Source organism: Chrysochloris asiatica, unplaced genomic scaffold (assembly GCF_000296735.1).
Source record: "Chrysochloris asiatica unplaced genomic scaffold, ChrAsi1.0 scaffold00074, whole genome shotgun sequence".
In the NCBI taxonomy this organism is placed as follows: Eukaryota; Metazoa; Chordata; class Mammalia; order Afrosoricida; family Chrysochloridae; genus Chrysochloris; species Chrysochloris asiatica.
Window position 1 is genome coordinate 1,403,294 of NW_006408592.1, and position 11,809 is coordinate 1,415,102.

At 40.9% G+C, this 11,809-nt stretch overlaps 1 protein-coding gene across 1 annotated transcript in view; it reads right to left on the bottom strand.

Moving 5' to 3' along the window:
- Nucleotides 1–4,632: 4,632 nt before the first annotated feature.
- Nucleotides 4,633–11,809, bottom strand: part of CCDC81 (coiled-coil domain containing 81) — a 51,460-nt gene continuing 44,283 nt past the window's right edge. The window contains exons 14-15 of the mRNA XM_006865010.1: nucleotides 10,137–10,262; nucleotides 4,633–4,774 (exon numbers count right to left, since the gene is read on the bottom strand). Coding sequence (XP_006865072.1) covers nucleotides 4,633–4,774; nucleotides 10,137–10,262 — 268 coding nt within the window. The remainder of the gene's footprint in view (nucleotides 4,775–10,136; nucleotides 10,263–11,809) is intronic.

Consider the following 11,809-nt stretch of genomic DNA (forward strand, 5'->3'; position numbering starts at 1 on the left):
GTTCATGAAACATTTTAAAGGATAGATTTGTTAGACTATAAAACAAATATAAGTAACTGAATGAGACCAAATTGTCAACGTTTAGCCAAAAGCAAAAATGAGAAAGGAAGCTAGGTCCATGAAAACAGAACAAACAGAATAGAAATAAGATTTCTGACATATTGTGAAAACTGTAATTAATGGCACATAACATCAACCTGCTTTAGAAATGCTGAGCATGTTCTTCCCTTTTGGTTTTCTGACTCCAGGTCTTTCCTGTCATTTAAGTTCAAGGCAGACATGTCAATTCAGAGGGTTACGGCAACAGTTAGGGGGGATTCCAAACTGGATAGATTTTTTTCAAAGGACACAGGAGGATCATGGGAACTTATTAACAAGAAGTTTTCAGAAAATTGAAAACACACTGATGAAAAAAAAACGCCAGGAAAGTTGCAGTGAGGAATTTTTTTTCCATCAGGACAATGCACCTGCTTATTCTTAGGCTGTAGCAAGGGCTGCCCTATGAGAATTTCATTGGCAAACCTTACCCTGTCGTTCCACCCCCCCCCCCCCACACACACACACAGCCCTGATCTTGCCCCTTCAGACTGCCTTTTGTTCACAAAATTCAGACCTTCCAAAAGGAACATGAAGAGATGGGGCAGCTGGAGACTTTAGATGCAGAGAGGCAGAGGGGCTGTGTGCTGATGACCAGGGAGCAGGCTTGTAGTGTGTACCCTTTGGTTGGTTGATGATGCAAGGAGAGGATTGTAACCATGGCAATGAAACGATAAATGATTGAATGTAAAGCTAATGTTCTCCCATGTAAACCATCACATAATTCACAATAAAACATTTTTTTTAATTTTTTTTAAAAAAGGAACATGATTCGAGAGTCCGTCAAGGATACCAAAACTATTGTTTTGATGTAGTGTAAATAAAAGAACACAAAATTCTCCAGGAAAGGGCTAGAGAGAGAGAAACGCTACCCTCAGAAGTGTACAGACTTAGATGGAGGATATGTTGGGAAACAATAAGTTCATATTTTGATATTTTTGTTCAATACAGGTTTCTATGTTTTTGTAACATTACATTTTTTACGTACCCTTGTATATGTACACAACACTGAAGCATCTAAATATATAAGCAAACACTGACAGAATTGAAAGGAGAAATAGAAGCACTCTAATAATAATTGTAGATAGCACTACAATAATATTTGGAGAATTCAATACACCACTTGCAATATTGGACATCTAGATAGAAGACCAACGGACACAGAGGATCTGACTGACAATAGAAACCAACTAGACTTAACAGACTTATCTAGATAACTCTACTCCAAAGCAGTGCAATATACATTCTACTCCAGTGCACTTGGTTCATTCTCCAGGATAGACCACATTTTAGATCACAAAGCAAGTCCTGATAAATTTTGAAGGGGACACAGCCTCAGCAGAGCTGCGAGTGGTAGGGTCTCCGTCGGCAGCACAGAATCAGTGGCTGGACTACACTGCACCGCGCAGTGCAGGGGCGCTAAGAAAGCACCTCAAGGGAAGCCAATAGTACTTGCCGTCCTGGTATGGAGCTGTAGGATCAGCACCGTCCGACTAACCGCAAGGTTGGCGGTTCAAAGCCACCAACTACTCTTTGGAAACCCTATACAGGGTTACTGAGTCGGAACCGACTCCACCGCCCTTAACAAAGCGACCTTGTGTCACAAGCCCTGCTTTATAAAACGGCATGACGTCTGCCCGCCTATCATCTCACACACACACACCCCAAGCGAGGTGGAAGTCCCACCCCCTATTCGTTACCACGCAGATCAGCCACAGGTGTGAACAAATTCTTGGAGAAGTTATGGAACCAGAGCAAGGAAGAGGGCTAAGGACACCGGGGATTGGTAGGGCAGGAAAGGAAATGTAAAAAGATTCCTCTCCATTGACTAACTGGTACAGCTTATACGTCTGTTTCTATACCTAGATTTTTTCAATCCAATCTAACTCTTCTATCTGGAGAACTTAATTCATTTTCATTTATTGCAATTATTGTTTTAATACACTGTTCTCTTATTTTGTGCTATTTGGCCCATTTTCTATATATATATATTATCTTTTCTTGATTTCATTTGAATGAATGATCCCCTTCCAAATCCTTATTTTCTCTCACCTATTTTGGAAGTTGACATTGTAGTTAACATGTCCTGGTTGGCACTGCAGGATAATATGCTGGATTACAAAGTCAGTTTGAACTTCATGGTCAATTCAAACCCACCAGCCCCTCCTCAGAAACCCTATACAGGTTATTTAGGGGTCTGAAACCAACTCAAAGGCACTTAACAACCCAGATCCCCACCCCAAAATCCACTGATATCAGCTTGATTCCAACTCAGTGACCATATAGAACAGAGTAGAGCTGCTACGTAGAGTTTCCAAACTGTAATTTTGATGGGAACAGACAGCATCTCTTTTTCCCACTGAGCAACTACGGAGTTTGAAACACTGAACTTTCAATTAGCAATGCAATGTTAATCCATTGCACAAGGTTCCTTTAATCATAGGTGGTTGTTGTTAAGTGCTGTCGAGTCGGTTCCGATGCACAATGACCCTGTATAGGGTTTTCGATGAGCAGCTGGTTAGGCCTACACTAAAGGAGCCCTGGTGGTGCTGTAGGATAATCACTGGACTGCTAACTTGAAGGTCAGCAGTTCAAACCCACCAACTGCTCTTCAAGAGAAAGATGAGGTGTTCTGTTCCCATAGAGATTTATAACCTCAGAAACCTATACAGGGTCGCTAGGAGTCAGAACCAACTTGATGGCACTTAGCAACAACAAAGACTTACAGTTTTCAAAACCCTATACAGGAATGCTGTAAGTTGGAACCACCTCAACAGCATGCAACAGCAATACTAGTATTATTTCTTTGGTGTGCCTGGGTGTTGCTAACTGCTAGAACCCACCCAGAGAAAGATCTGGCAGTCTGTTTCTGGAAACCCTTATGAAGTGCAATTCTACTCTGAAACAGATAGGGTCTCTGGGAGTTGGAATTGAAAACAACTGGTTTGTTTTATATTGTTTTTAATTCCTTTTATCCTGAAAAATTCATTAAGGCACAGAAAGGTTTAAGTAATTTACCCAAGGTCACACAGCTAGTAGATGACAGTATGTGCTTGCCAAGAAGCAAGGGTATCGCATTTGTGTATCACAAGTTATTAATGAGTCTTCGATCCCGATGCTGTGTTCTTCATATAGTTCAACTTCTTAGGTTAATTTCTCAGCATACAGACTGAATAAGTATGATGAAGGGATACAGCTCTGATGTACAACTTTCCCAATGTGTGCATCATTAAAATTGGCAAGGATTTTATTTTACTTGGATCCACAATCAACACCCATGGAAACAGCAGCCAAGAAATGAAATGATGTATTGTACTGAGCAAATATGCTGCAAAGGCCTTTTTTTTAAAGTGTCAAAAAGCAAAGATATCACACTTTGAGATTTAAGGTGCTCCTGACCCAACCTATGGTATTTTCAATTGCTTCACATGCATGTGAAAGTTGGATAATAAATATCGAAGACTGAAGAAGTGATGCCTTTGAAATATGGTGTTGGTGAAGAATACTGAGTATTCCATTGACTGCCAAAAGAATGAACAAATTTGTCTTGGATGAAGTACAGCCAGAATGCTCTTTAGAAGCAGTGATGGCAAAATTTCATCTCACATACTTTGGACATGCAAATCCCTGGAGAAGGACATCATGATTGTAGAGGGTCAGTGAAAAGGAGGAAGACCTTCAACAACATGGACTGACACAGTGTGTGCAATAATGGGACTCAAACATGGCAACCGTTGTGAGGATGGTGCAGAAACAGGCGGTGTTTCATTCTGTTTTACATAAGATTGCTATGAGCTGGGACTGAATTGATGATTACAACAGCAACAGCATATGTTAACAGTTAATGCAAGTAAAGCAATGAGAGAAGGTTGCTCCTGCCAAGTCAGTCAGACTCCCCTCAGAATACGTAACTGAGTAAATATGGGATCCAGATATAGACATGGCTGGACATGATGATGACTGACAGGAAGGACTCAGGAAGCACTGTTCTGACCGCTTGAGGCAAATAGCCCAACCTACCTCTATAATGTCAAACAGCTTTAGAAAAAGTCTGGGGTTGGGAGAAAGGTGGTAAAACATATGAAATGTCATGCACAGTCACTTCAAAAATATTTATTTAGACAATACTCATTATAGGTGAAAGAAAAATTAGGTTTCTTCCAAAGCCAGAGGGAGTGGTAGGGCGGGATCGGTAGCACCTCATCCTGGGACCCCAGCAGCCGGAAGCTAGAATGAAGCAGGGTCCCATTCCCAGCTCCTCTGGCAGCGGGGTTCTAGTCTTCAGTGCTATTTAGATACCTTCATTGCCATTTGAGACAAGTATGGGGAATTGATAGGGGTGGGAGGAAAGCAAGAGGAAAGAACCTGACTACATGAATTAAATACAAGGTTAAAGCGCAATCTACTACTGAAAGCTCCAAGCCTACATAAGCATTCTTGTTTTCTACAGAGCTATAAATATACTGGTTCACAATCATTTCAAATGTCTAAAAGATAAAAACTTCCTCCAGGAAACCCAGGTCCAAACTTGGAGATTTACACAAACAAGCGGGAACCATACAGGTGTTTGTTCAGGGGCCACAGGTTGCTCTGGCCCACGTTGGAGGTGCGCCTCTGGCACTGCTTGCAGCGTTGATAGAGCTCACACTGGTCCAGGAGGAAGAGCTTGTCTGAAGCCCTGAGGAGAAGAGAGGGAAAACAGTCATCAGCACATGTTCCCTGAGTCCTTGCTGAGGGATCAGCTCTGAAGCCAGGGCAGCAGGAAGAATGCAAAAGAGAAGCAAGACCTGGTCCCTGCCCTTGGGGAGCTTACAGTCTACCTGTGGTCACTCACTTGTGGCCTCTCCCTCTCCATGCCACTACCTGCAACTCACCTTAACCTGGCATCCAATGCTTGCAAATTTATGCTATTGCTCAGATCTTCAGTAAATACAAGACCCTGATGTCATGCCTTCCCAACAGTCTTATCTCAGCCCATCTTCCCAGTCACATCTACAGAAACAGATAACTTGCCCAAAGTCAGCCAGCCAGTGGAATATGAGCCCAAAGTCTGTTTGCTGCTTTGCCTTTCTGGCACAGCAGTGAGAGAAAGCTGCTGATAAACAACATCACAAAAGAAAATGCAGAGTAGACTTGCAATAAAAATTCAGGAATTCAGGGACCTCTAAACAGCTAAGGGCAGGGGAAGGAGTAGAGACAGGGGAGGAGGCACTCAACAGAAATAAGGGACTGCAGTGACTAATTTTTGCGACAGTATACAGGATTGTCCCTGGTATGCTCCCTATGCTATCGAATTTCCTTATGGGTAAAATTTTTGTTAGAAAACCAAAAGGGAAGAACCTGCTCAGCATTTCTCAAGCTAAAAGAACTAAAGAAAACATTCAAGCCTCAACGTGCAATAGTGAAGAATTCTATAGGCAAAATATTGAATGATGCAGAAAGCATCAAATGAAGATGGAAGATATACAGTATACAAAAAGGGAATGGCCAATGATCAGCCATTTTAAGAAGTAGCATATGATCAAGAGCCAATGGCACTGAAGAAGAAGGTCAAGGTGCACTAAAGGCATTGGCAAAACAAGGCTCCAAGAATTGATGGAATACAAATTAAAATCTTTCAAGAAACTGATGCAGCACTAGCGGCACTCATCTAGGTCAAGAAATTTGGAGAACAGTTACCTGGCCAACTGACTGTAAGACATTTATATTTGTGCCCATTCCAAAAAGCGTTTACTCAACAGACTATAGAAATCATCAGACAATATCACATACAAGTAAAATTTTGCTGAAGATAATTCAAAAACAGTGACAACAGTACACTGACAGAGAACTTTCAGAGACTCAAGCTGGATTCAGACAAGGACCTAGAATGGGGGATATCATTGCTGAATTCAGATGGATCTTGGCTGAAAGCAGAAAACACCACAAAGATTTTTAATTGTGCTTTATTGATTATGCAAGGGCTTTTGACTGTGTGCATCATGATAAGGTATGGATTAGATTATGAGGAATGAATATTCCAGAACACTTCATTGTGTTCATGAGGAACCTGTACATAGACCAAGAGGCAGTCATTTGAACAGAACAAGGGTATACTAAATGGTTTAAAATTAGGAAAGGTGTGCACTAGTGTTGTATTCTTTCACTATACAATCTGTATGCAGAGCAGATAATCCAAGAAACTGGATTATATGAAGAAGAACTTGGCATCAGGATTGAAGGAAGACTCGTTAACTATGCAGATGATGTAACCTTGCTTGTTGAAAGCAAAGGGGACTTAAAATACTGATAAAGATCAAAGACACAGCCTTCAGTATGGGTTGCATCTCAATGTTAAAAAAACAAAGCTCCTTACCACTGGATCAATAAATAACATCATAATAAATGAAGAAAAGATTGAAGTTGTCAAAATTTCATTTTGCTTGGATCCACTATCAACATTCATGGAAGCAGCAGGCAATAAATCAAAGGACATATTGCATTAAGCAAATATGCTGCACAAGACTTCTTTATAGTGTTCAAGACTAAAGCGATCTGATTGAGGACTAAAGTGTGCCTAACCCAAGCCATAGCATTTTCAGTACTTTCATATGCATGTGAAACTTGGACAATGAATAAGGAAGACTGTAGAAGAATTGATGCATTTGAGTTACAGTGTTGGAGAAGAATATTGAAAGTACCATGCACTGCCAGAAGAACAAACAAATCCATACTGGATGTACGGCCAGAATGCTCCTTAAAAGCCAGGATATTGAGACATGGTCTCTACTACTTCGGGCCTATTATTAGACGGTACCAGTCCCTGGAGAAGGAAATTACACTTGACAGGTGGAGGTCCTCCAATGAGGTAGATTGGCACATTAACAGTAGCAATGGACTCAAGCATAACAATGATTGTGAGAACGGCACAGGACCAGAAAGTATTTCATTCTGTTGGACATAGGGTCACTATGAATCAGAACCAACTCGATGGCACCTAAAAGCCACAAAAGATTTTGTAGAAAGGAATTCAAGGGCAGCCTCAAAAGAGAAGTTAACAAGCAATCTTGTAAGTAGGCCTATGACCTATTTGACTTTCTGGAGTATTCTGGTGTGGTGCTATAGGATCAGCACTGGACTGAGAACCACACAAGGTCATGGTTCCAACTCACCAGCCATTCCTCAGAAACCCTATACAGGGTTGCTATGAGTCGGAATCAACTCTATGGCACTTAACACCAACATGTGCGGACTGCATATATGTGAGCTTTATTTCCACTCTTGTTTTGTTTTCTTTTAACACCAATTATTTCTTCCTACGTGCTGGTTGCTTGAATCCCTGCCCATCAACTTGACCTTAGTTTTCAAGTAATAAACACTGGAGCAGCCCTCAATATCTATTGTTAGCTTGCCACTCAAGATCTTTTCCTGTTGTCTTCTCTGTCCTTTATCACCATGTTAGCCAAGCATTCTTCTTAAACCCAACTAAAGTCTGGTATTAATCTCCTTGTCTTTTATTCACTTTCCTACAACATAGAAAAAAAATGGCTTATAACTTCCAACTCTGCCTTGCTTTTCCTTTTCTCTAGGTCAAGCAATTCATTTATCCTTAATAAGCCTATTTTCCATATCTTTCCTCATCCCTTCATTGTCACAAAATATTGGTTCTACATTTTGAAAGACAGATGAGAAATGCCTTATAAGAAAGTCTAAAAGGGAAAGGAGAGTTATAGATCAAGATCTATTATTCCAAATTCTATTCATGATAAAACTTCATTGATAACTGGCAATTTAAAATATTTCGGCATATTCTGGTTTTAATAAAAGTTGATTGTATAGACTTAACCTGTTTTATCAAATAGTTAACATCATATATATATATATATATATATATCATTCCCTATTGGAGTCCTGGTGTGGCGCTGTGGTCTAAGATTGCAAAGTCATTTGAACTGCAAGGTTGGTGGTTCAAGCTCACCAGCTGCTCCTTGGAAACCCTATACAGGGTCACTATTGGTCAGAATTGACTCAACAGCACTTAACAACAACATATTTGTATAATATTTTAATTTTTTCAAAGTGTAATCCTTTCTCATCTCTTTATTTGATCTCTAAAATTGATGGATTAGCTAATCAAGTAAGTATTTATTATCTATTTACAAATAAGGGGAAAAAAGATAAAAAGATTAGCTGCTTCTCAAATCTGTTACTATTGAGTTCATTCCTACTATAGCAACCCTATAGGAACAAAGTAGAACCACCCCACAGGGTTTCCAAGACTGTAATCTTTACAGGGAAACACTGGACTAGGAACCAAAAGGGTTAAAGGTTCAATCCCACCATCTGCTTCTCAGAAACCTTATTCAGGGTCTTTATGAGTTGGAACAAACTTGACAGCACTTAACAACAACAATGAAAATCTTTACAGAATCAGACGACTGACTCTGGTTAGCAGCCGAGCACTTAACCACTGCGCCACCAGAGCTTCTTTGCCTCTTCAAAGGTTAATTATCAGAATCAGGACTGGACCTTGGATTTCCTGACTCTAAATTATAAATGCAGCTGGGAAGAGGTAGCAGTGATGTAACAATACGGTTCAGAAAGGTGTTCTTGGGTGGCTCCTTAATGGGCTGCTTACTCTTCCAATTTTTAATCTTAGGACCTGTAAGAATGGCATGGGGATGGCATCTGATCTCTGACTTCACAAGGAGGAAGGAGAAGCAAGCTCAACATCAGACCAAGGTCACCTCCTATGAGACAGAGGTCAGACATGCCTCCACCCTCCAACCTTCTTTACTAATTTGGACACCAACTGTCTCTCCCAAGGCACTTTTAACTTTTCTACAGGGTTTGATGATTGAAATGGCCACACAAAACTCACAGATAATATCCACAATTATAGGGATATTAATAGGTTACAATTCAGGATTGGAAATGCTCAAAATACAGTTCTGATCAGGAGCACCTCTTCTCAGTCATGCCTATAAGCATGCCTCTGTCTGGTCCTCAGTCCCTCAGCTAGATGGCCTGTTGGCCTCTGCCCACCAATATGTCTTGGTACTGCCACCTCCGCTGCTACAACGTCTCCACCACATCTCTGGTCCATAGCCCTCTGTCTCATGGATAGAGGAAGTGAAGCTCAGGGATCTGAGGGTCCAAATAACAGGCTCCACCCCTGGCTCTTTTTTCTTGAAGGTAGTGAGAGCCCCTTTTCTGCTTCTAAGATGGCTTATTTTACACCCAGGGATGACAAAACTGACCAATCCCCAAGTCAGAGTTTCAAACATCCTATTTGCATGGTTCCACCCAGTTGTTTGGTGGGACTTGCAAAGACTGTGGCTAGAAAAGCCATGCCAGGTAAATCACTGCACCACCTAACCCCTTGACTCGGCTCTTAAATGAACATTAAGTAGCCTTGGAAGTATTCAGATGGGAAACATACTGTCCTTATTTCCAGTTAACTGTTTCCCAAAAGACTTCCCACTCTCCCTCCTCCTATATCCTTACTTTCCGCTGCCCAAAAAGAAAATAAAGCTTCTCTAATCAGGGTTGGAAAATAGGAGGAGGCTTTCAAAGAGTTTATGGGAAAATTCCATTATCTTATTTCATTTCTTCACAAACTTTTGAAGCCCCCTCTTAACAGCACACAACACTCTCCAATCCCATGTCCACAACAGACATTTCTAATTATTCATAGCAATGTTTTCAACTCAGACTTGGTTGGTTTCTCCATAAAGTTCTCTAGAAAGTCACAATTAACCAACTAGAGTTGGCATGTGAAATTAAACGTAGCTACTTTCCCAGGATTGGCAGTTGTGGGCCATCAAATTGATTCCAAGTCACAGCAACCTTGTTTAGGGTTTCCAAGGCTATAAATTTTTATGGGAGCAGAAAGCCTCATCTTTCTCTCATGGAGCTACTGGTAGATTCGAACTGCTGACCTTGCAGTTAGCAGCCCCGCTCATAATATATTACACTTTTTCCCAGGATTAGAAGGAAAGAAACAAGAAACAGAGATGTTCTTTGCAAACAAAGAACTTTTGATTCCAGTAAGGTATTACCTCTCAAAAGCTTTCTCCTCCAGGTCCCGCTGCTTCTTCATCTCAGCACTCCTTTCCCAGTCCTCCTGTAAGCATTGGTTGAGTCTGTTCACTCGGTCCAGTTCAGCAGCTTTGTCTGCCAAGTATCTAGAAAGAAGAGAACAGTCTGAGTCCACTCCCAATGCTTGTAAGAGCATGTACCAACCTGGGAGCCCCATGCCTTTTATGTTAAATTAAACAGAAAACCCTCTGGCTTGTTCAATACTCTACAATAAAAGACATGAACACTGTAAAAACCTAGTGTAATACCTAGCTCGAAAATAATTTATGACCTAGGACTTTCATCTTCAGTCCTAGTTTAGCTTAGCAAGAGTGAAACCTTTCTCCAGTAAACAACTTCTACTCTAAACCCATTCATTTCCTTTGAGGCTAATGTTAACTCATCTGGGAATCATCCCAAATGGTTGTCTATACAAACCATTTCCTACACATACATTTCTCTCCTTGCATACCAACCTCTCAGCTATCAGTAGTAAACCAATGCCTACACAGGCATTTTACAGGAGAAAGATGATAGGTATACATACAAGTGGTCAGCTAGGAAGAGGAAAACAAACAGAAATGACTGGGATCAGAAAATGAAAGAGAGAAACTATCTAACACTGTAAAGAATGAGGAAAACGTGTTAGGTGAAGGTTAGATCATCCAAGAAGTCACTGCATTATAATTTTTGTGTTGTTATGTGCCATTGAGTCAGTTCTGACTCATAGCAACACTGTATGGGGTTTCTGAGGACTAGCTGGTGGGTCTGAACTGCTGACTTTGTGGTTAGCAGTCTAGTGCTTATTCTGTAGTACCACACCAGGACTCCAGTATAATAGCGCTCTTCAAATACAAAGTTTCAGTATTTCCAGGGTGTTTCTGTCACTGGTCTCCCAAGAATGCAGTAATTGCTGTTGCTAATGACCCTTAATCTGGTTCAAATTATTTATTTCCTATCCAACAAACTCTGCCCATCAGTTTGTAATACTCTAATGAGTCAGATCCACCTCGATGGCACTAAACAACAGCAAAGGGACTTGCAGCAGATAATGCACTGGACTGCAAGCTTGGTTTGAGCCAGCCACTCGTTGGAAACCCTATACAGGGTCGCTGTGAGTTGGAACCAACTCGACAGCTTAACAACAACAAAGGCGTAGTGATACCTACAGTGGGATGCTACTGTTGTTGTTGTTAAGTGTTGTTGAGTCAGTTCTGACTCATAGAGACCCTGCATAGGTTTTCTGAGGAGCGGCTGGTGGGCTTGAACTGCCCAACCATGCAGTTCAAACTGACCTTGAAGTTCAGCACATTAACCTGCAGTGCCATACCAGAAATCAAATTGACTACATCTGTGGAAGGAGAAGATGTAAAAGCTCCATTTCATCAGTGAAGACAAGGCCAAGGGCAGACTGTGGAACAGACCATCAATTACTGATATACAAATTCAAACTGAAACTGAAGAAAATGAAAACAAGTCTACTAGAGCTAAAATATGACCTTGAATTTATCCCTCCTGAATTTAGAGATCATCTAAAGAACAGAATTGATGCATTAAACACTAAAGACCGAAGACCAGAAGAGTTGTGGGATGACATCAAGAACATCATACATGAAGAGGGCAAAAAGTCATTAAGAAGACAAGAAAGAAGGAA